The sequence below is a fragment of the Gymnoscopelus braueri genome, assembly GCF_963280865.1.
Source record: "Gymnoscopelus braueri genome assembly, chromosome: 13".
NCBI lineage: Eukaryota > Metazoa > Chordata > Actinopteri > Myctophiformes > Myctophidae > Gymnoscopelus > Gymnoscopelus braueri.
Window position 1 is genome coordinate 34,602,058 of NC_137615.1, and position 24,416 is coordinate 34,626,473.

The 24,416-nt window shown below is 44.6% G+C and overlaps 2 protein-coding genes across 2 annotated transcripts in view; both read left to right on the plus strand.

Moving 5' to 3' along the window:
- The window catches only part of cacna1aa (calcium channel, voltage-dependent, P/Q type, alpha 1A subunit, a), a gene marked incomplete at both ends in the record, with an annotated part of 141,769 nt that extends 126,175 nt beyond the window's left edge, over positions 1–15,594 (plus strand). The window contains 13 exon segments of the mRNA XM_080446597.1: positions 3,514–3,629; positions 4,034–4,166; positions 6,063–6,176; positions 8,676–8,714; positions 11,814–11,879; positions 11,881–12,034; positions 12,501–12,648; positions 12,650–12,708; positions 12,711–12,830; positions 12,833–12,951; positions 14,650–15,266; positions 15,268–15,280; positions 15,430–15,594. Of these exon segments, the coding sequence (XP_080302723.1) occupies positions 3,514–3,629; positions 4,034–4,166; positions 6,063–6,176; positions 8,676–8,714; positions 11,814–11,879; positions 11,881–12,034; positions 12,501–12,648; positions 12,650–12,708; positions 12,711–12,830; positions 12,833–12,951; positions 14,650–15,266; positions 15,268–15,280; positions 15,430–15,594 (1,863 nt within the window).
- Positions 1–17,501, plus strand: part of gtf2f1 (general transcription factor IIF, polypeptide 1) — a 235,715-nt gene extending 218,214 nt beyond the window's left edge. The window contains exon 15 of the transcript XR_013934292.1: positions 17,492–17,501. The gene's annotated coding sequence lies outside the window, so the exon portion shown is untranslated. The remainder of the gene's footprint in view (positions 1–17,491) is intronic.
- The last annotated feature ends 6,915 nt before the right edge of the window (positions 17,502–24,416 follow it).

The window sequence follows — 24,416 nt, forward strand, 5'->3', positions numbered from 1 at the left end:
GCTTAGCTGCAGTGAAAGTGTTAACTTGACGTCAACTGCAACTGCAACCAATGATGAGACTCAATCTTTAACAGCGTTTAGTCTGGTCAAATCTAGAAAAAGTCTGGGTTATCCAAGTACTGGAACATTGCAGAGTTTTTCTGAGAAGCATACATTTAATTCTCAATTGAGAAGACTTGTTAAGGCATTTGAAAAAGTTCATATATCAATGTCATACTGTATATCCAGTTCAGCAGGGACAGATACTGTAAAAGTATGTTATCCTTTGAGACTGACACATTGTGACAGACACATCACCTTTGCAACATTTCCATGACACAAAACAGGCGTAAAGCCGCCTACCTTCTGAAAGCAAACCAACTCCACCTTTTATGTTCTGCTATGCCATGCCACAATCCAACCTCTGCTTCATGTCTCACTTGCACACCTGTCCTCTGCACGTCCTGTCTTCCTCACCTTCCTGTTTCCTCGGCCAAATGTGACCCCACCAATTAAATGTATTTCCTATTGTTTACTTCAGTGGTTCTCAAACTGGGGTCTGGGGACCCTCGTTGGTCTTGGGGGTCCCCAGCTAAATGATTGATAGCAAGGAACCAAATGGACCCTTGCCGTCGGCAGTCTGTAACTCTGAGAACGTCCAAATGGAATCAAATGGACACTCTCAGACTTCAGATATATTCAAAGATTTGCACAAATGTTCATGATTTAAAAAAAAAATTGTATTAGTATTAGATAATGGTTCAAATCTAACATGACAGATGTTTTCTCGGTCTTAATGGGTTAAAGGTCCGTGGCTTAATGCATGCCACACTGGGGGTCCTTGAAATAATTAAAAAGTTTGAGAACCACTGGTTTACTTCCTACTGATCATGTTGATGATATGATATTCAAAAATACACTTCCCAGGCAGGTGCCGCTAGATAAGGGAATCCTGGTGGAGTGTGCTAAACATGACAGCGTTGCATGGACGGAGGACGAGTGTGCAGCTTGGAAGAATTACTTCTGCTTGTTTCAAAGTTTTGACAAATGGTTTGAGTGTGAATGCAGAAGATGACCGCTGACTTATTACCCATCCACTTTTAAACTTACAACATCCAATGCTAACAGATGAACGTTTGAAGCAAATTTGTGGTTGTGTGTTTTTTTTTTAAGTGGATGACTAATAACTCCATGTCACAATGTGGCATTTTGAATTTGACTTGTTCCATCATGCATTTCTCCTACTTGATTGTGATTCTCTTCTACAGGACTGCCTCAGTACTTGTCTGCCATGATGTGATTCGTCCCTCCCTTCGTATCCCCCTCATGTCCCCTCTTTTCTTTTTTAACCCATTAAGACCGGGAAAGCATCTGTCATTTTAGATTTGAACCACTTAAACCATTATCTTATACTTTGGCTATTCAAAAATAGCAGATATACGAGCTCATAGTGTGGTACCGAGTGCCGCACTATGAGCTTGTAGATCTGCTATTTTTTTGAAAAAATCTTAAATATATATATATATTTTTTAAAGCGAACATGTGTAACTAAAATCTTTGCTTCTGGGGATTCTACAAATGTCTTCTAATTTATTTATTTTTAAAACTTGCTATAATAATGTTCTCAAACTTTCTCATGTCAAGGACCCCCAAAATTATATGTATTTGGCTGCGGACCCCCATCTCAAAATATTTTGTTCCAGGGACCCCCAGAACATTTGAGTTACAAATGTTTTCTTAAAAAAAATATATATATATTCAAAGAAGTGCACACATGTTCACGATTTTTTCAAAAATAGCATATCTACAAGCTCATCTGCTATCTGCTATTTTTTAATAGCCAAATATATCTAAAATGACACACATGCTTTGAATGGGTTAATAACTTGCAACTCTGCCCCCAGCCAGTATCCTCCTCTTCCCTCCCATTGTTGAATATCTTTGGTTGAGTCCTTATCCCTTTCTCTCATGATGATTGCATCATTAGTTTAAAAGCTTGTTGAATTGTGTATTGCCATGATTCCATCCTTTTCTTGGACTTGTTTGCTAACTGCCGTGCTACCTCATCCCATCTAACAACCTCAAGGCCCAACCCGGCAGAGAAAACGTTTTTGCCATTTTATGTTTCTGCAAACCACAGACGTTGACTGTCGCCGTTTCAAGGCAGGCATGCCATCAGCAGCGGGCCCTGTGAGGCGCGCCCGAGCGGGGCGATGGCCAAACTGACCCAGCACCATTCCAGTTTAGGGGTGCAACAGTCGAATGAATGAATTTAATAGATTTTTTTGTTAATTTAATAAAAAAAAGTGATTAATAATCAATCCATATCTTGGGCATGTCATTATAGGTGAAAAGCTCACTTTTTTTGCATGACTGTTATGTGACAAAGTATAAAATAACACTTAAGTGGTTAATCGATTTGTTGATATATAAAAGTTTTTTTTTTAAACGTCTCGATTAGTCAAAAAAGTAAGTGATAGAATAACCGCTAAGGGAAATAATCGGCCTATTCAAAAATTCAGGGTTGAATTGATATGGTCTGCACCTGGAAACGTTGATATCGTCTCTGTTGGACGGAAACCTCATACGTCCAAAACTGTTACTTTTCAGAATTCAAATAAAAAAAAGTAGCAGATCAGATACAAGCTCAAAACGTGTCGCTTCACGCCACGTTTCGAGCTTGTGGATCTGCTACTTTTGTGTGACGCTGTAGTATGATCAAGTAGGGCATTAATTTACAAAGAAACACAAAAAGTTCGAATATCGAGATAAGAGGTTCCTGCCCGACAATATGCAATATGTATTTTCGATTCAGAAACGTCAACATTCAACGTATGTGGTTTGCCGAAACACACAATGCCAACATTTTTCTCTGCTGCAAACAACTGCTACCGGTGTTGGGGTTACATTTGGTGTCAGGAGTCACATTTGCTGCAAGCTCATGTAACATTCAAAATGATCAGCAATTGAGCATATTTAGCATCTCAGACTGAGAGGGCTGATCTCAAATTATGATTAAAGGCCTCCCCCAGCGGATTCAAAGTGACTACACTAGACAAATGCTTTGGCTTTGCCTTTTTTGTTATAAATCCTCCTTACAAACTGTGCAACAGGAGTCATAGAACGCACAGTGCATCTCTGGTTCTTAAACGGGTGGCTTCAGCAGTGACCCAGACTCCTACGATTCCATCCCATCCATTCACAAATCCACAATTTATAGGCAGCCTCACAAACAGCAGAAACTCAGAGTCCCAGAATGCCTCGTGCTGTCTCGATCAGACACCTTCTCCTGTTGCCAACGGGGTTGTCAACGTCTCCGGAGATTTACCCTCTCTCTCTCCTCCTATGCTTTTCCCCTCCTCCTCTCTCCCCTCGCTGGATGGCATGCACTTCGGATGCTGAGCCCTCGCCTCCGCCGGCCTCCCCCACCCCCTGACCCACCCCGTACCTCCTCCCTTTCCTGCTCTGTCCCCCGCCATTTGCCTGTTAGTGTGCCTGATAGCTGGCGCTGGCCATGTTGTATATCTTACACAGAATCGAACGCCATTACTGTTTCAGCGCGTGGAGCCACCGTCCCCCACCCAGGACGGGGGTCCGGGACTGAACAATGCCCTCCCTCCACCCCAGAGCGCTGACCCTGTCAACGGCCTGTAAGTAACACTTTCTTTCTTTCTTTCTTTCTTTCTTTCTTTCTTTCTTTCTTTCTTTCTCATCCATCCTTCCCTTCCTCTTTCTCATCCATCCTTCGCTTCTTCTTTCCTTACATCCTTCCTTACTTCCCTCCACCCCCGTCCTCAGCGAGACCCCCCATGGAGGTTGGGAGGGGGCCACCTCCTGTCGGTCCACAGACAGACAGCAGCAGAGATGATACTGTTCGAAACACAATGTTTGTGTGTTTGCTTATAGGGGGAATGTGCAACCGCACCCGTGTGAGTGCTTGATGCTTCTTTGTGAGATAATCGTGTGTGTGTGTGTGTGTGTGTGTGTGTGTGTGTGTGTGTGTGTGTGTGTATGTGTGTGTGTGCGCGCATGTGTGTGTGTGTGTGTGTCATAGGCCAGTGGAGGGTGGAATCCCGGAGAGCCATTCTTGGGTGACTGCACGGGCTCAGGAGATGACCCAGAAGACCGGCAGCTGGAGCCCAGAAGGTCACCCTGAGGATGGCCAGGAGAGCATGACTAACTCACAGGTAGTAAGCTCGCGCACACACACACACACACACACACACACACACATCATCATCATCCGTAAGAGCCAATACACAGGACATTTCAACATGTCATGTAATTGTATCGATCAAACCTTTGGGTATAGTGATAACGTCTGGGTACATGAAACTCAATACTGATGTGCTCACACAGAGCAGAACGTTTGGCTTTAGTCTTAGACAGTCCCCTGACCTCCAGTCTTATATAGACATGTCCTAAAGTTCCCAAATATAAAAAAAAACGAGCAAGTTACTTGTGTGAATCAGTTCGTTGATGGACGCAGCCGGTGTCCTTGTCAAACTTGGATGAACACGTCCACTTCCAGGATAAACACCTTCCCATGATTCTTGTCAACCATGACATCAGGTGCGTTAGCTACAGTGTTACTAAACTCATTGTCATTGTTGCATTTCTTAAAATGGACTCTCTTTAACATGAAATGCTGTTTTACTTTCATGTTATTGTAGCTAAATTCCCCACCTACCCAACCACCCACCCACCCAAAACGTACTGTTGACAGCATTCATTTGCATGGCAAAAGCAGCTACGATCCTTGTGAGGCAATTGCAGATTGCAGTCACTGTACATCTCCATGGAAACCAGTGTCTCCTTTATTGAATCTATAAGCTTGTAGATTGGCTATTTTTGCTTAATATTCTAGATTAGGGACGCTAAGGGTCATGTCCCTAATCCTTTGGTCCGTTGGTTCCTGGTCTACATCCCATTGGCAGACAGATCAGTTCAGAGCTAACCTCGCCCCATCCCTACCCTTAAGACTTGGAACCAGTAATCCATCTCTTCTGCCATCTTTAGGCGTGATATATGCCCTTCTCTTCTCCTCTCACTCTCTGGCTCTGCCTGTCTCTCAAATTTGAAATTCCTTTTCCTTTCCTTTTTTCTCTTGCTTTGTACTTGATAATTTCATACTTTTCTCATTTGAGGTTTTATTTAAAGTTTGATCATTTTAGGTTTTACTTAAAGTTTGATTTGTACAGTAGTTCTCTCTGCATTTGTCTCTTTTCTGTTTTATTTTACTCTCTCTCTCTCTCTCTCTCTCTCTCTCTCTCTCTCTCTCTCTCTCTCTCTCTCTCTCTCTCCTCTCTCTCTCTTCCTCCTGTTGCACCTGCCTCTCTTGGGAGCTGTTAAAGCTCTGCTTGTAGGTGATGGTCCCTGTATCAACCAACCAGGGACCCAGACCACTACTGTAGGGCTCATCCAGACCACTTGCTTTAAGTGGACATGCAGGGCTTATATCTTGGACAAAACCCAGTGCTGGTTCCACATACCAGCTTCAGCGGCACTTGCCCAGCCTGTGCCTTACCTGGAAAAAAAATCTTTCTGTCATCGCACGGGCGCACGCACACACACACACACACACACACACACACACACACACACACACACACACACACACACACACACACACACACACACACACACACACACACACACACACACACACACACACACACACACACACACACACACACACACACACACACACACACACACACACACACACACACACACACACACACACACACACTCACACACACACACACACACACACACACACACACGCACGTACGCACTCACACACCACACATACAAGCACGCACGCACGCACGCACTCTCACACACACACACACACACACACACACACACACACACACACACACACACAATCACACACACACACACACACACACACACACACACACACACACACACACACACACACACACACACACATATACTTTCCTGACACTCAGTCGCATTCTTCGGCTCTCACCTTCCTATTCCTGACAAACTTAAGCCCCTCCTCCTATCAGTTTCCACGGCAGCCAATCACACCGTCTCCTGCTCTGTCTTCACAGACGGTAGAGATGAGAGAGATGGGGCGGGACGGTTACTCGGATACCGAGCACTTTCTACCAATGGAAGGCCATGGGAGGGCCGCTTCCATGCCCCGCCTTCCTGGCGACAACCAAGTGAGCACACTCACCCTTTCCCTCTCCCCCTCTTTCTCTCTCTCTCCCTCCCTCCCTTTCCCTGCTTCCCTCAGTCACTCACGTTTCTTGTCTCCTTCTGTTTCGCACAAGGTCTGACTGGATTTGCTGATCTGGTTTCTCGAGTATAACAGTGAAAATTTGGCAAGAAAAGAAAATTCTATTGATCCACTGAATATAAGTCATAAGTGACTAGTTTAACGTTCGATTCTGGGCAAAGGTATCGTTAAAGGTATTAATGGATACATATAGATTATTATCCAGGCATTCTCGAAAGCCCGGGTGATTTTCTTTTTTATCACATACCCATTATCTTATTTATTAACAAAGACAATGAGAAAATAGAAACAGTGTGGGGAGGGAGTTGGCTGAGAACATGGAAGGTGCTGCTGGCATGCCTCACCTGTGTTGGTACGATAGTCGCTACTTTTCGGTCTGTGTTTTGGTTCCTTTGCACCCGGATAAACTCCAGTGGCTCCTCAGCTGTGAATTCTATCATACTACCCATTGCAACCGTGTTTGGCGGGCGAGTTTCGTCCATTTTTGCCATGGTGAGTTCCTTCTGCAGCGAGTGACAGTTCAGTGTGCGGTGGCACTTTGGCTTGCAATGATTAGGCGTCTGACCAGTCATTGCAAGCTTATTGCCCTCTCTTATCACCCCCTCACCCAGGGCAAATAAAGGCTGGGTATGTGATAAAGCTAAAGTATCATATGAAAAGCGGTTGGGTTCTCTCCCAATGTACTAACAAATTGAGATACGGTAGAATATAGCATCTTGATTAACATTTTGACACATTATTTGGAGATCACCTTCATACTTGATTACAACAGGACTAGAGCAGGAAAAGTCGGAGCTCTCATTCTCCTTTCTTCTCTCCCTGTCCTTCTCCTGACCTATTGCATGAAGGTGTGTAATTGTGGTTGTCTCTTCTCCATCATCCTAACTCACTCATCCCCTTGAGACAGTCTCATACCTGGGTTGTCTCACAAGTGCACACACATGCAGACATGCAGTACATCTTCCATTACTTTCTCTCCTCTGTCAGGGTCCTGGATTTCTTCCTTTAGCTCTTTTCCCCCCGTAACTCTATATCTCTCTCTTTCTCTCACTTTATCACATATTTCCTTCCTTCCTGTTGAAGGACCCTGCATATGTTGATGTTTTATTTTTGTTGTTGTTGTTCTTTTTTATATTTTGGGAATTACCTTCAACAACTATTTGAGCCAATGTAATGTAGCATAAATTCTTCTTCTTTATTATTATTATTATTATATTATTATACAACAGTAACTTGGTGTAGATGGCATAAGCCACCAGGTTGAAACACATGCATCAGTAGGGATGGGAATAGATTTTTTTATTAATTATTATCCTTGACCCATATAATATTTTTCAAGATAGAGGTGTGTGTGTGTGTGTGTGTGTGTGTGTGTGTGTGTGTGTGTGTGTGTGTGTGTGTGTGTGTGCGCGTGTGCGCGCGTGTGCGTGTACATCTGTGAATCTGTGTGTCCATTAGCTGATAAATAACCATGGTAAGGAAAATATGTCTATATGTCTGTGTGAACATGTTTGTGTGCTTCCATAGTGTAAAGTGTATGTGCTTTCACTCCGTGCTTTGTGCGTTTAAAAAAAATCTGTGTTCCTATCTCGCACCATTGTCTGTGGTTTCAGTCTGTTGTATGTGTCCGTGTGTGCGTCTGTGTATATCATATACGTTTATGTATACACACACACACATGTACGCGTGTGTTTTGATTGATGTGGTCGCCATGGTGACCGCAGTCGTTGTGAATAGAGCCATCACCATGGTGACCTTGTAAATACTGTAACAGTGTATTTGGCTCCGCCGAGCCCACAGTGTGTGTGTGTGTGTGGTAAGTTCCTCTCTCCCAACCTCATCCTGGCTGCCTTGGTGTTTAACCACTGTGTTTTCTTTTCTGTCTCTTCCCCTCTGCCCCCCCCCCCCACCCCCACCCCCTCCCTTCCACACACACATACATACATACTACCTGTATTATTTTCTATTTACTTACTCCCATCACACCCCTTTACTCTTCCGTTGTGTATCCATCCATCAATCTCTTTCTCTCTCTTTCTCTCTCTCTCTCTCTCTCTCTCTCTCTCTCTCTCTCTCTCTCTCTCTCTCTCTCTCTCTCTCTCTCTCTCTCAATTTTTCTCTCTCCCTTTGCCCCTGCCCCTCTTCCCTGGCCTGGTGTGTTCGTGCTACATGTGTGCCACTGTGTGTGTGTGTGCGTGTGTGTGTGCGTGTGCACGTGTGTGCGCGTGTGCATTTGTGTGCACGCGTGTGTCTGTATCTGTGTATCTGTACGTGCGTGTGCGTGTGTGTGTGTGTGCACGCGTGTGTCTGTATCTGTGTATCTGTACGTGCGTGTGCGTGTGTGTGTGTGCACGTGTGTGTCTGTATCCGTGTATCTGTGCGTGCGTGTGTGTGTGTGTGTGTGTTTTCTGCACTCATTCAGCAGCAGAAGAGAGGGAGACAACGTGGCCATAATCTCAGTGTATGTACTCTTCTCGTGTTCCCTTTTCCTCTCTCTCCCACTCTTTCGTTCTTTAACTCTTTCCTTTTCTATTCTCCATTGTCTGCTGTTAGTTCCTCACCACCCCTTTTCTCTCGCCCTTCTTCCCTTCCCTTGTGCTTTCCGTCTTACGTCTGTCCATTCCTGGTTGCGTCTTGTAAGCGTCAGCTTCTAACATGTTGGTGTTCATCAACCTGTTTGTCCTCACGACTCCTCAGAACGCAACGACTCGCAGTGGTGTAACTAAGTACATTTACTCAAGTACTGTACTTAAGTACACTTTTGAGGTATTTTTACTTTACTGAATTATTTCCAATTTGTAATACCTTTACTTCTACTCCACTACATCTCTGAGGAAAATATTTTACTCCACTGCAATTATTTGAAAACTTAAGTAACTAGTTACTTTGTAGATTTAGATTTTTATTACTAAACATTTCTTTAGTTCTGTATATATTTCGGCTATTTGAAAATAGCTGATCTACAAGCTCACAACGCGTTGCATAGCGACGCGTTATGAGCTTGTTGATCTACTATTTTCAAAAGATTGTTATCCCTTTTGAAAACTTGAAATGGAACATTCTGCATAATGAGTACTTTTACTTTTGGTAATATATATTTTGATGCCAATACTTTTGTACTTTTACTAAAATGAATTCTGAATACCAGACGTTTACTTGTAACAGAGTATTTCTACATTGTGGCATTGATACTTTTACTCAAGTAAAAAATGTGAGTACTTCTTCCACCACTGACGACTCGCACATCGTCCTCGTCATTATTCATCTCAGTGACCAAATCCTAGCCCACTCGTCCCAGTTGATTCTGGCACCCTCAGCTTATTCTCCAGAGGCGACCTGGGCCAAGAGCACTTTAAACCTATATACATAAGCTTTTTGAAAATAGCAGATCTACAAGCTCGCAATGTGTTGCGATGTGACGCGTTGTGAGCTTGTAGATCCCACAACCCGCAAACTACCAATATTTACAAGCGACCTTACAGAAAAACAAGCCCAAACAAAGTCGCTTATAATAAGCAGACATGGCAACACTGGTTGTCGTTAGGAGACATGTGAAAACCCCATGTCAACGTCCTGGCTGTCAGCTGTTTTAACCACTATTATATCTAAAACAGTAAAGGTCTTTATTATACACCAGGAGCGTTTTTTTTTTTGCAATCGATTTGTATTAATTTAAACTGCTGTTTATGATTACTAGCCCATACCCGTGGGGGGATATGCGCACGTGATCTGGCAACCCGGGAGCCATTCATCCCATAGCTCGCGGGGCCATCCCACAGCTGGGCAGCCGTAACCATGGCGACATTCTTGTACATAAAAACGCTAATAAACAGCTGACGTTTGGTGAAATCGTTCCGTGCACATGGTAATGGTCAATGGCTGTGTGTAAATTCGGATCAATTGAAGTGCGCAGGTGAAAGTAGTTGCAAACGTGGGGTTATCCCGCGTCCCGTGAATATCTTGGCTTAAAATAGCCGATCACACACATACAGTATACACACACAATAGCTTGTATATCTGCTATTTTCTGTGAAAGTTTTCCCAGTATACGGATGCTTGATTTTAAGTGGTTAACAAGTCAGCTTAAGTTAAATGTTATCTTAACTTAATCTTAAAGTAGCTGACCTACTAGTACCGTGAGCTTGTAGATCTCCTATTTCCTTTAGATTTTTAATTAAAAAAAACGAATCATTTGAGGGTTTTTCTTTTTTTTCTTTCTTTTTTAGAAAATGTTTGACATAATGACATGACAAAATAAGGATGCCAGGTTTAAAGTGGTTAATATGGTTGCAGACAAGAAAACACATATCTATAACATGTGTCACATGTAGATGGTCAGGCATGGATTGAGATGCACTTAACGTTGATATGAAATCACTGTAATCTGCAAATCTGCAAATTACCATCTCCTGAGACCCCAAATGATGCCCCTGGGATGCGGGCTGGTTTTGGAACTGGCTTGAATTCTGATGAGCCCCTTCCTCAGTCACTGTCATTTGTGACTTTTCTTACGTTTGGCCTTTTGTTCTGACCTCCGTCTCGTCGTTGCTGCTGTTTGTCACCCTGTGTGCTTGTCTGTCACGGTCGTCATTAGAGTACTAGCACTTGTGCATGTGTGGTGTGTCTATGTCTGTGCATGTGTGCGTGCATATGTGATGTATGATTGTTTTGTTTGTTTGTTTTTTGAGAAAGAGAGAGAGAGACTGTGTGTGTGTGTGTGTGTGTGTGTGTGTGTGTGTGTGTGTGTGTGTGTGTGTGTGTGTGTGTGTGTGTGTGTGTGTGTGTGTGTGTGTGTGTGTGTGAGAGAGAGTACATTCTTAGTGCTACTCCTCCGCCATGAAATCTCCTTTTTTTTCCAAGCAATTAGCCATCGGTCATCTGTCAACCAATCCAGAAAAACTCACAGTTTCAGCTGCCATGAGGATTCAGCACTGAATCCCCTGGTAGCCTAGCTCCCATGCACTCATGCGCGCTCCCATTCCCACCTGAGCCAACCAGTGTGGCAACATAGGCTCTTTCCTGCTGTCATGCCTCCAGAATGGAAAACTCTTGGCCTCGGACTCAGGAGAGCCCCTATGTGCTTGCATGGCTGGAGAAAGGCAAGCTGAAATAGAGTGGCTTTGAAGAGTGGGGTTTTTATGCAGTCTGGAATGATCCTTGTACATGGGTTAAGGGTAGGGGAGGGGCTTTTACTTTTTCACTTTTACCAGGAACTTCTGGATGCATGGAAGGCATGGCCTTTTGCACCTCAGCTCTGTCATTTTTGTGTTTATTCTATTTTCCCTCTATTCTCCATGTTCTTTCTCTGAATCTTTTGTTTTCTCTTCTTTGTGTCGTCTCTGCCTGAAGGGCAGGCATGATGGAAACAAATATTAGTGTGGTGGTACCGTGCATAAATCTATAAAGAAAATTGACCACACAAGCACTCACACAAACACGGCAATGTAATTGCAGACCTCACGGGAAACAAAGAAACTCTAAGAGCAACGGAAATACTTTTGTCTGTGGCGGTCTCTCTCTCTCTCTCTCTCTCTCTCCCTCTCTCTCTCTCTCTCTCTAGACCATCACCGACAACAGTCCCATGAAACGCTCGGCCTCGTCCCTGGGCCACAGCCGGTCGGGGCGGGGGCCACAGAGAAAGGGGCGCGGCAGATGACTATGCCATGGAGCATGTCATAGTGGAGGAGGGGAGCCGAGCCACCCGGCACGGCCACCGGCGGAAAGACCGCGGCCACCGGGCATCCGAGAGGTCCCTCTGTCGCTACACGGAGGGAGACACAGGTATCTACTTCCATAAGATTTGGGAAAAGGGAGTTTAACCCTTTTTGCATTCAAAGGTCCAGTACAGTAACAATATTTGCTCTAGAAATAGGGGGCTTTAAGATTTTGGTCGGGGCATTAATGAAAAAAGTGCTTTAAACCAGAAGGTATTGCCAAACCAATAACTTGCTCCAGGACTATGAATTGACTATTATATTGGAAGCGTTTATAATTTTGTCTAAAGGGGAACATTGACCTTCTGGGCATAAACAAATCTGGGCTTCAGTAACAAGGGGGGGCATTGCGTCTCTTGAGCATGATCATCCTCCCACACATTTTTGAAGCCAATTAGAGGCCTTTGGCCTGGCTTAGATAGAGAACCTCCTGGACCCTATGGCTTTGTGCTGTGATGTACTGTAGTAACATGGGGCGAACTGAGATGGTTGTCCAGTAACGGCAGTAAGAGCTCTCATCTCCCCACCACCAGGCCTGGGTACAGATCTCAGCACCACCACGCAGTCGGGTGACCTGACATCCAAGGAGCGTGACAGGGACCGTGGCCGCCCTAAGGATCGCAAGCATCACCACCACCACCATCATCACCACGGGTCCATTGACAAGGAGCGATACGTGCCGGAGCGAGGGGGGCGAGTACGCGCACAGGCCCTCCCGAGAGAGGGAGCACGACAGGGAAAGGACCATGACCGGGAGCGTGACCACGACCGGGAGCGTGGCCACGACCGGGAGCGGGACCACGAAGCGGACCACGAACGGGACCACGAACGGGAGCGGGACCACGACCGGGAGCGAGACCACGACGGGAGCGGGACCACGACCGGGAGCGTGACCAAGACCGGGAGCGTGACCAAGACCGGGAGCCGGACCGCCGCTGGTCGCGATCACCCAGCGAGGGCCGAGAATGCCTCACACACAGACAGGTGGGCTTCTGGTACATGTGGGTATGTGAGCCTGGGATGGAACAACTGCATCTTGTGTTTTGCTTCTAGCAAAAGGAGGAAATACAAAAAATGCACAAGATGCATGTTTTCCCCAAACGGCACGTGCACGTTTATGTATGCGCACGTGTAAACCTAGATGCGGCATTATGCCAATACATGCACCATTATGCAATACATTCAACATTATGCCAATACATGCGCGCTAATAAATGCGTGCATGCATGAATGCATTATGTTATCACTTATCACAGATGTACCGTAATATCACAGGTGTGCAGATAAGTGTGTGTAATATAATCACTATTACATACCTCATCAGTTCACTGTCCCAGTAACCCAACAAATATGCACCAATGTGTATATTTGAGTATCTGAGTGTCATCTCTATTTCCTCAGCCTAAGTCCTTTTAGGCTGCCAGCTTTCTCTATGTTTTGCCACACCTTTCCCTTATAATAAACAAACAGCTATAGGCAATGAAGTTAAGCATCAAATATTTAACTGTATATAGTAAGTAACTTGAGTGAAAAGAAATGGGTTGAAAGACACTTGTCATTTGACCTTGGCGCATTGACTATCTGTGTTATATGTTGGTCTTCGAGTGCAGTGTCGACGAAGACCCCCTACATTATTGCTAGCAGAGAAGAATCAATGTTATTTTCCGAAGTATTTCATTTGTCATTACTGTTGAGAGAGAAACTCTCCAAGTCACATAGATTGCATATGCATACTATTGTTGCAAACGGTTCTGTGTATAATAATGAACCGTATGGTTCACCATCCTCGGTTCAATACGCACTTGTGAATTGAGGCATTTTTCGTTCTGTAATTACATTTCACCCAAAGTTAGCCACATGTTGTGGGACTCGTAGATCGTTTATTTTCTTCGAGCGACACCGTCAGGTTAATAAATGGTCTTATGATTAGCCTACTGCATTGACATGTAACCAAGGTGAAGTCTGTTGTCTCGACTTACTGTGGCATGCAGCTTCAAAAGTTTAGTTATTTCACAACCAACAACACAAACAAAGTACTCCATGACAGCAGAGAGGGACTCTTGTAAGTGTAACATTTTGTAAAGCATATCCAGAGAATAAAACAAACACAGAAGTTGAACCATGGGCAAACTAAGCCGTTGCATGCAAAAAGAAAGATGAACACATTTCGCATATCTTCACAGTTACATTTGCTCCAACTTTAACGACATTTGTAACGTTTGTAAATCAACATTTATCCCCTTTTTTCTCCTGTGGTCTTATTTTGTTTTTGTCTTCTTTGCTCTGCATGATGTGTTGCTTCTTTCTGTACTGTACGGCATTTTGTTGAATTGCCATCTTTGTTTGTCTGCCCTGTCTGCTCTGCTGCTCCACTCTCCTCTCTCCACACACTGTCACTTGACGTTCTACTTTTATTGTTGCTGTGATCGTTGCTGCTGTTCTTCTGTGTATTTTTTATCTCACCCTACATCTCTCCATCCATTCTGTATTTTGTCATTCTCCGTCCGCTACTTCTCTCTCTCTCTCTCTCTCTCTCTCTCTCTCTCTCTCTCTCTCTCTCTCTCTCTCTCACACTCTCTCTCTCTCTCTCTGTCTCTCTCTCTCTCTACCTCTCTCTGTCTGTCTGTGTTGTTGAATTTGTGGTTCGTTCTTTTTATTTGCTGTGTTTCACTTTTCGTGTAGGGCAGTAGTTCAGTGAGTGGAAGTCCCGTCCCCTCTACCTCGGGGACCAGCACGCCGCGGCGTGGCCGCCGCCAGTTGCCCCAGACCCCCGCCACCCCCCGGCCCCATGTCACCTATTCCCCTGTGGTCCGTAAGTCCATGCCCACGCCCGCCGGAGGGCCGCAGGGCCGCGCCCCAGCCTCGGCCCTGCAGCGCCACTTTTCCCCAGAGCCGCCCCAGGGCCAGGGGCCGCCCCCCCAAGGGCCGCCACAGCCCCACCATGGCTCGCCCCACCAGGGCCGCCACCCGCCACCTCGCTGGGGAGACACAGGAGGAGGAGGAGGTGGAGGAGGAGGAGGAGGGGGCACCGTGGAAGGCAACGAACACTTCTACAACCAGGACTACCAGGACTTTGACCCGCGTCATGAGCCGCCGGGCTACGAGCAGAGTCTCATGCAAGGCGGCAACCCCCACCCCCACGCCCAGGCCAACCACCCTCTGCCGCCTCCACCGCAGCCACAGCCCCACAGCGCCCACCCCCCGCCTCCCCCACAGCCACACCCTGCAAACAACCCCCACAACCACCCTCACCCCCACCCCAGCCGCACCTCGCCCAGGACTGTTGGCCATGCGCCCCCTCCCACCACCGCCCTGACCGGGCAGGGCCAGGGCCAGGGCCAGGGGCAGGGCCAGGGCCAGGGCCAGGGCCAGGGCCAGGGCCAGGGGCAGGGGCAGGGGCAGGGGCAGGGGCAGGGCCAGGGCCCTGGCCACGGCCAGGGCCAGGGCCAGCCCGCCGCTCAGCGCCGCCTCCCCAACGGCTACCGCTCCTCCTCGCCCTCCGCCCACCTTCACGGACCCCCCCATACCGGGCCTCACAAGGTGCCTCCGCCGGGGGCCCACCCCAGGGGGCCCCGCAAGGGTCTGAATGAACCCTACAGTGAGACGGAAGATGACGACTGGTGCTAGCCTCTGGGGACAAAGGGAGGGAGGATCGGATGGACAGACGGACAGTGGGGATGAAGAGCAGAGATGCCTACCATCAGGACAGGGGACACCGTATGGCATGCTACTTCCTTTTTTTCTCCTGTTCCTCTTCCTTTCCTCTCCTGCTCGATGTTTCCCAGGGGATGGAGGGCCGTGCCGGATATAAAGGAGGGCTGTCGGGAAGGAGCGGGAATGGTAATGGCCAAACCCACCTATGACCCTCCCGCGCATAACACACTGTTTTACAGGATGCAAGGGAAGCCAAACCTCAGAACTCCTCAATTTTCTTCAGTGTTTTCTGAATAGAGGCACGAGGGACGCCACTCTCTATGTGTCATAACGTCATGCCTTTGACAACAAGCTACAGCCACTTACCAAGATGTCAAGAGCTGCGACTCGACGAGAAGAACGACCACTTTGTTTTCTTTCTTTCTTTTCTCTTTGTTTTGGAAATAACTGGAGTTACGTTGGTTGCAAAATGAATCAAACCCAACCCTCCCAGCAGGAGGGGGAATATTGATGAGTTTTATCATCTGTGTTTACTCTTAAATGTGGACAAGACTGATCGTTTATGTGCTGAGAGGGGGGAGCTGGTCGGTGTGGGGGTGGGGGGCTGTAAAACTATGTATGAAATCCAAGCAAACCCAAACAAACCCCCCCCACTCCCCCTCAAAATAGAAAAATATTAATCATTTCAACCAAACCCCTGAATCTGTGAGGAAGGAGACATTAAAAAAAGCTGTTTTGTTTAACAGTATGCAGTATTTCTTCTTCTACATCTGCTGCAGCTTCCTCCTCCACTTGTTTCTTCTAAAATATTGAAGCTTGAATCATCTGTTGCACCCCCCCTCCCCACGCACACACACACACACACACTCAGCTTCGTCTCTTAAACGTGCGGAGGTGTACACTCTGTGGAGTCCTGCATGAGTAATAAAAAAAATCAAGAATAGACGAACACATAAAGAAAAGACGAAACGCAAATTCTATTGATGAGAATCTACTGTGTGTTGAAGGCTCTGTGATTCCTCAGTCCTTTATTGTCTTAATCTACGGAGGTTCCTCTCTTTTGTCTTTTCTCTCTCTCTCCCCTCCTTTTGATGATGCCCCCCAAACACATGCACACACACACACACACACTCACACACACACTAAACCAGTGGTTCTCAATCTGTGGGCCGCGAGGGTATTGCAAGTGGGCCCCCACATAATTGCCAAAACACAAATATGTTACTGATAATATATCACTAATATAATAGAATGTAATAATAATACATTTATTGTATTTATTCTTTGAAACGTTGAGCAATGAGTTTTCATTGTGATACCGGTAAATACAAACTTAAAGTATACTACGTTGGATCCATTGATCCAAGCTGGAGCCTGGAACACCAATTAATTGATCATAAAAAAAACGGAGAAATGCTCTGAAAACACGCCCAACTGACCACTCAACACGGCAGCAAGCGGTCCGATGGGTGGGTCGCGAACGTTTTCAAGATTTTTCAAGGGGCCCCGATCCAGAAAAGGTTGAGAACCACCACACTAAACCTTTGTTTGTGCTTAAATCGAGTTAAAGAAGACTAGAGAAGGAATGGACGGAGAGGCAATGGCATGCCGAGAAGGAGCAATATCTCCTTTTCCCTGCTTGTAAGCTCTGTGCCAAATGGCTACCACTTGACAGAGCTGAAATTGCACAATTGTTACCTATTTTTCTAAGTCAATGATCTCAGATGAATATATGTGTACTTTGTACAGGGAAGCAGGGTAACTGCATGAAGGGGACTAGCAATCAATGTTGCTCCTCCTTAACGGCAGAACAGTCTGTAAGGAGCCGTTCCCACCAAGCACTATAACTATACAGATATAGTTTTAAAAGTCGTTCTAACTCAAGTGGATGGCAAAGTCCACACCACGACCATAACAAAGATGATGATGAATTATATAGTTATAGTTATGTTATAGTGCTTGGTGTGAACGGCCCTTAACCACTTAAACCCCAGCGGACGTATTGTGGGGAAAGCTTTCCCAGAAAATTGCAGATCGGCTATTTTCAGCAAAAGCTTTCCCCACAATAACAGAAAACCCTAGTATAGAGCCCTGAGGGACTCCAATCAACCATATAGGGTTAAGTCAGTAATGTCAACAAGTCTTCCAGGGACGGGGGTTCAACACAAAGACATTGGAGCGACAGGAGAGAGAAAGGAGAGAACCTCTTTCATTTTGCTTTTTTTTGGTTTTGTTTTTTTTCTCCTTGTTATTGATGGTAACAGTGGTTCAGTAGACCAGTGGTTCTCAAACATATTCATGTCAAGGACCCCCAAATTGTATTTGGCTGCAGACCCAAAAGACTTTGTGCCAGGGACCCCCATACGAGAAGATGTGTGTTTAAAAAAATAAATAAAAATTAATCCAAAATTGGTTAAACTGACTTTGATGCTAAAACACCCCCTGGAATCCCCTCTAGGACCCATGGGGGTCCCCAGACCTCTCTTTGAGAACCACTGCAGTAGACAACAGTGTAATTGCTTACGATTATGATGTTGAAATTGATATAATGGTGTTGTTGTTGATGATGATGTTGGTGATATTGATGATGATGATGATGATGATGATGAAGATATTCATGATGATGAGAAAGAACCTCTGTGCTGTAGTTTCATTTGGATTTTATGTTTTGTTTAATTTTGGGTCCTTCGCCCTTGTGCTCAGCACATCTCCATCTTAGTTGTCTGGAATGGTCATATATCTGTCCACTTGTCCCGCTGTGGGGTGGAGCTCTGTCCCATACATTGCTCCAGGAACAAGCATGGGTCAGACAGCTAATGGGTAAAAATTTACTAGGATAAAACCCTGTCTACTGTGATGTTTTCAATGGGTTTTTAAAGGCTAATTGTGGGACCTTATACTATGAGGGCAAGAGCAGACAAAGCTTCACCGCCGGTTGTGACCTTTATTTATTTTTTAAGACTTGTTTTAGGCTTTTCTGCCTTTTATTGATAGTTTTCAGTGAAGATGGACAGGAAAGAGGGAGAGAGAGAGAGAGACGGGGAGAGACACGCAGCAAAGGTCGTTGGGAACGGGACTCGAACGCGTGACGCGCTGTCAGGCTACATTAACACATTGAATGCCAGTCGCGTAGATCTACGCGAACCTATTTAAAGCCGCAGCGTGCCAGTCGCGTAGATCTACGCGAACCGCCGATTCCCATTGAAATTGCCCCAGGTGCACTTTCCGAATTGTTTTGATCCATTTCCGTTTCCGGTTTCCGGTCGGAAACAGAATTATTCGGGTTCCGGTTTTTTCGATCGTATCCGCTTCCTGTCTGGGATCCTGTTTAAAACTCGATTTTCTCGGTTGTTGTTTTTCTCCTCGCTGATCACTGTTTAGCGTTGATCCACTGTATCTTCAAGATGGCGGCTCGCATTTGGAAACTATTTTCGCTGGCCGTTTCTCACAGATCCGCTGTGTGTTTAGAACCAAATGAACGCGCACTTTTAACTTATTTAGCGAGGTCTGTGGCGACATGAAAAAAACAAAAAAACAACAATAAAACGCTGGCACTGGTGAGTACATTATGAGATTAAACTCTGGCATGGAATGTGTTAAAGCCTAAGTGCCCGGACCGCTAGGCTAGCGATCCGGAACCGGTTGTGACCTTTAAGTGGCGCTGTATGCAATACACCACAGCAACATTTCCTTTCCTGGACCTAAAGTCTGTTTCAGTGTTTTGTTTGTTGTTTGTCTTGCATCGGTTCAATGAGAGAGAGGCTCTCTCTCTCTCTCTCTCTCTCTCTCTCTCTCTCTCTCTCTCTCTCTCTCTCTCTCTCTCTCTCTCTCTCTCTCTCTCTCTCTCTCTCTCCCCCCCTCTCTCTTTCTCTCTCTCTCTGTGCCATGTTCGTCACATGTAAAACACAGCCAATCAAATTGCACAGGGCCATGCACATCCAATCAAACTGCATGGGATGGAGAAATGATGGCTAGGTCTTTTGTTTTATTTGTTTTGCCAAATTCCCTGTGTATGTGTAACTCCTGTATAACATTCTGTTTATATTTAGGTGTCTGTGTGCCTCAAACTTTTAACACTTGCCACTAACAAACCACAGTCCTCACTGTCCAACCCGATTTCATTTAAACGTATCTGAATTTAATTTATTGTTATTATTATTATTATTATTATTATTACATTTATTATTATTAACTAATGTACATACATTTTTCAACAGATTAATTTGGTTTTGAAGTTGTAGGATCAGTAAAATCCTCAGCGTTAATGTATCAATTTGTAACTCTGATGGTATACAAGTAAGGGACCATTTGATCTCATTTGTACACTCTCATAGTTCAATTAACGCTGAGCATTTTACTATGTACATTTTACATGGAGGCCTACCACATGTTGACCAGAGAATGCACCGATACAACTGCCCAAGAATGTAACGGACACATACTCACATTACAACACTGAGAAAGACACACCAAATAATTATGTAGTTCCTGGCTGTGGTGTGTGTGTGTGTGTGTGTGTGTGTGTGTGTGTGTGTGTGTGTGTGTGTGTGTGTGTGTGTGTGTGTGTGTGTGTGTGTGTGTGTGTGTGTGTGTGTGTGTGTGTGTGTGTGTGTGTGTGTGTGTGTGTGTGTGTGTGTGTGTGTGCACGCGTCAGGGGAAGGATGTTTCGGATACATCTCGTTTCAGTTTTCGCTTGCTTTGCTTCCCCATTCCTTGTCTCCAGAAAATACTTTTGAGATGTCAGATTTTGAGCCACATCACTGTTTGCATGGTACTTTGACTGTGTGCGCACGCGTGTGTGTGCGCGCGCCTGCGCGTGTACGTGCATACTGTATGTGTGTGCATGCGTGCGTGCGTGAGAGTATGCACGCAAGTCCATGATGTCAGTAACCCCCTGAATGAAACGCAGGGCCCCAACTTTCACCCGTTCATCATTGTGTTCTTTACTGACCAATAAAATCCACTAACACGCTAACTAACCACACAACGACGTCAAGAAGCAATTGTACAAGCCGCTACAGGAAAAAAGATTATAATAATAAAAACTCAAATTTTTTTTTTAAGTACAAAAAAAAGGCAAAAAAAAGGGAGAAAAAAAAAATCTAGTTCCAGAAATGCATGTGCTATGTGCATGCCACACAGTGGGTGAACAGTCATCTCCAGGACATTAAAAAGAAAAAGCAGAATAATGAATTCAGAGGAATATAAAAATAAAATGAAATATATAGATAGATGTTTTTAAAGAAATAAAAGTAAAAAAGCAACATGTTTCCTTTTTCCTTCTATTTTTGAGAACAAAAAAGGTTGAAAAAATAACCCAAAAAGGAAAAAAAAAAAGTCTAAAAAACAAAAGATGGGACTTTGGTGAGAATCAAAGCCTCATTTTGTTTTGTTCTGTTGCCAGCAATTTATGGTAGACATGGGGTTGAGGCACAACACAACGATGTTCAGGAAACCACAAAAGAAACAAAAATAAAAAATAATTCCTTCTTTTGAAGACAAAAAAAAAAACAATACAAAAGAAGGTACATTTCAGAAGATGATGGTATCTCCCTCCTACACAGTAAGATCCTCAGTGTTGTGAACATGGACACAAATAGACCCACAAGGGTCCATTAGTGTACTCTTTACAGTGGGAGGGTATAGAGGAACCAGCCATATCTGATTGATGTACCCATAAGTGGCTGTGGAACCTTTTGATCTCTCACCCCCCACCCCACCCCCTTCTCTCGCTCTCTCTCTTACTCTGTCTCTCTTACGCTCTCACTCTGTCACACTCTCAACCTATCTCACCGCTATTTCTACCAGTGCATTTTGTAATTCCAAAACAGAATTCTTCCTAAGGAATAAAAAAACAAAACAGAGAGAATGCACACCTGCTGTCTTCAGATCTGTTCAATTATTTCCTGTGTTCATTGTGTGTTTATTGGTTAGAATGAGGATGTGTCATTGTACTTTTCCTTGATAGCCTACTGACCATGGTACTGTCACGATACTGGCCATGGTACTGACATGATACTGACCATGGTACTGACATGATACTGAGTTACTGACCATGATACTGATATATTGACCATGATAATATTGACCATGAGAAGGACATGATACTGACCATGGTGGGCTACTGATACTGACCATGGTACTGACATGATACTGACCATGATACTGACATGATACTGAGTTACTGCCCATGATACTGATTTGCTGAGTGACCATGATACTGACATGATACTGACCATGATACGGACATGATACTGACCATGCAGAAACCAGCTAACTCATATGTTCATTTTTCAGGAAAGGAAGAAAACCTTATATTTTTAAAAACAAAGCAATACTGACTTATCAAAGTTGGTATTGTGACTTTATATATTGTCAGATACTTGCATGTGCTATTATATTATCACCACTGTACCCAAATCCAGCTCAAGTGGAGTGAGGAGGTTTCATCCATCATTGATAAGAACAGCTGACAATGGATCTCCAAGCTCACAAAGCAGCACAACGCGTGAATTGATACCCTGATGCTTCATGACACTGCTTATAGAGGCCTACAGTAATAAGCAGGACTTTAAATATTACAATAACTTCTGCTAAGAGGGGTTCACAGAGTTGCATTTTCAGTAGAACTAGCGAGAGAAATGCTATATGAACTCATTTCTTGTCACATTGCTCTCCTCAGAAAACACTACATAGATTTTAGAAATAGAACCATGATAAACTGGGTGCAGATTCTTGATAAGTCTTTTTTAATTAAGTTGATGATCCGCAGCAGCAGTCAACCAAAGAGAGAATGCACACCTGCTGTCTTCAGATCAGTGTCATTATACTTTTCTTTATACTGACCATGATGCTGACCATGATACTGACCATGATGCTGACCATGATACTGACCATGATACTGACATGATACTGACATGATACTAACCATGATACTGACATAATACTGACCATGATACTAACCATGATACTAACCATGATACTGACATGATACTGACCATGATACTGACATGATACTGACCATGATACTCACATGATACTGACATGATACTAACCATGATACTAACCATGATACTGACATGATACTTTGCAACTCACTTCAAGGGAAAGGCACACTCAACTCGAGGACAGTCTTGAGGTAGGAATAAACTGGGTGCAGCTTCTTGAGAATACGTAAAAGGAAGAAACATCTGCACTCTCTGTAGACGTTTAGTCAGAGTCTTTTTTTAATAATGTTGAAGATCCGCAGCAGCAGTCAACCAAACAAACGGCCACGTTTCGGCACACAGGGCTTCCTCAGTGTTACTGACGCTACGTAACGCTGGGGATAACGCAGAATATCAGATCGGGACACCAATTTTTAAGTCCATTTGGAAGGGATGACTCAAATAAATGAGCAGACAAAATTAGAACTGTAACACTATAAAATGTAAGCTGATAAATGGGTACTCTCTGCTGATTGGCTAGAAATTTGCAACCCACCTGAAAATGTATTTTCTATTTATTAAAGAGCTGGAGAAACAGTGAGACCCCTGTTACTGAACAAACGCTCTATAGCAATAATTACTATAAGAATATTGTGCTTTTTTCCACCAAGAAATATCACTACCCTACCTTTAACTAGGTTAGTCTTGTTATTTTTGACACATCTCAAGTATTGCATATTACCAAGTTCAAATTGTTCATTGCTCGTGCACACACATTACACTGCAGACAAAAATAAATCTTCCAAGCTTTCCTCGACAGTGTGAACTCACTATAGGCCCTGTTTAGACTGCAGTCAAATCCGATTCATTTCTCAAATATGATCTTTAGGACCGACTGTTATTTGCAAGTGATCAGATGGGATCTGTGTGTTCAGACTGATTTAAACAACGTGAACCCAGAGCCACCCTGCACGACCTATCTGCTTTCGTTGCTGTGGTAACGACAATGTCACAACGTAGGTGCTAGTTGCTCGCTTACGTTCAAGAAACGTAACATAACAAACAAGCGACAACAACAGAAGACACAAAATAGAAAAGTACATGCATGAAAGCTGATATATCTTAACTCGTCATTTCTTCCATAAAATAATACCGCTATTGTTTTAGTTTCATTACGATTACCACTCGCACTCGTGGATAAGAATAAATTCTCGCACTTTTTAATGACGTCAGTAGTGCTTGGGTCGCCTGCCAGTGACGTTTTGGACAGTTAGATATCGTTGCTGTCGGGCAGAAATCAGCTAACTCCATTTTGACGCTTTTGCATTTTTTTCCATGAATCAGTGCCGGTCCACCTGATTCGGATGCTATTAGACCATTGAATGGGACATTATCACCTTTTATTAGACCATTGAATGGGCGAAGTAGGCGACATACTGACCTACCCGCGATTTATCAGACCATTCATTGGGTGTTATCAAGACATACTGTACTGACCTACCAACGGAGATGACTTAAATAGTTCAGTTTCGGTTTTGGTTTTGGTTTCGGACCAGGACGGAGGCGTGCAGTCTCAGGCGAACTGTCACCCCGTGAAGGACCACCGAGGGAGCTAAAGCGACCGAGTTGCCGTCCTGAACGATGTGACGTTTGCCTGAGCCTACTCAGCGCCGTTGGAGTTATGTACCGATAGGCACAGAATCGTAAATATTGTTGTGGGGACTGCTCCGCCTCCAAGTAGGTCAGTAGCTCCTGATTACGCCCAATGAATGGTTGACAAATCGCGGGTAGGTCCGTATATCGCCTACTCGTCGCCTACTCGCCCATTCAATGGTCTGATAAAACGTGATAATCTCCCATTCAATGCAT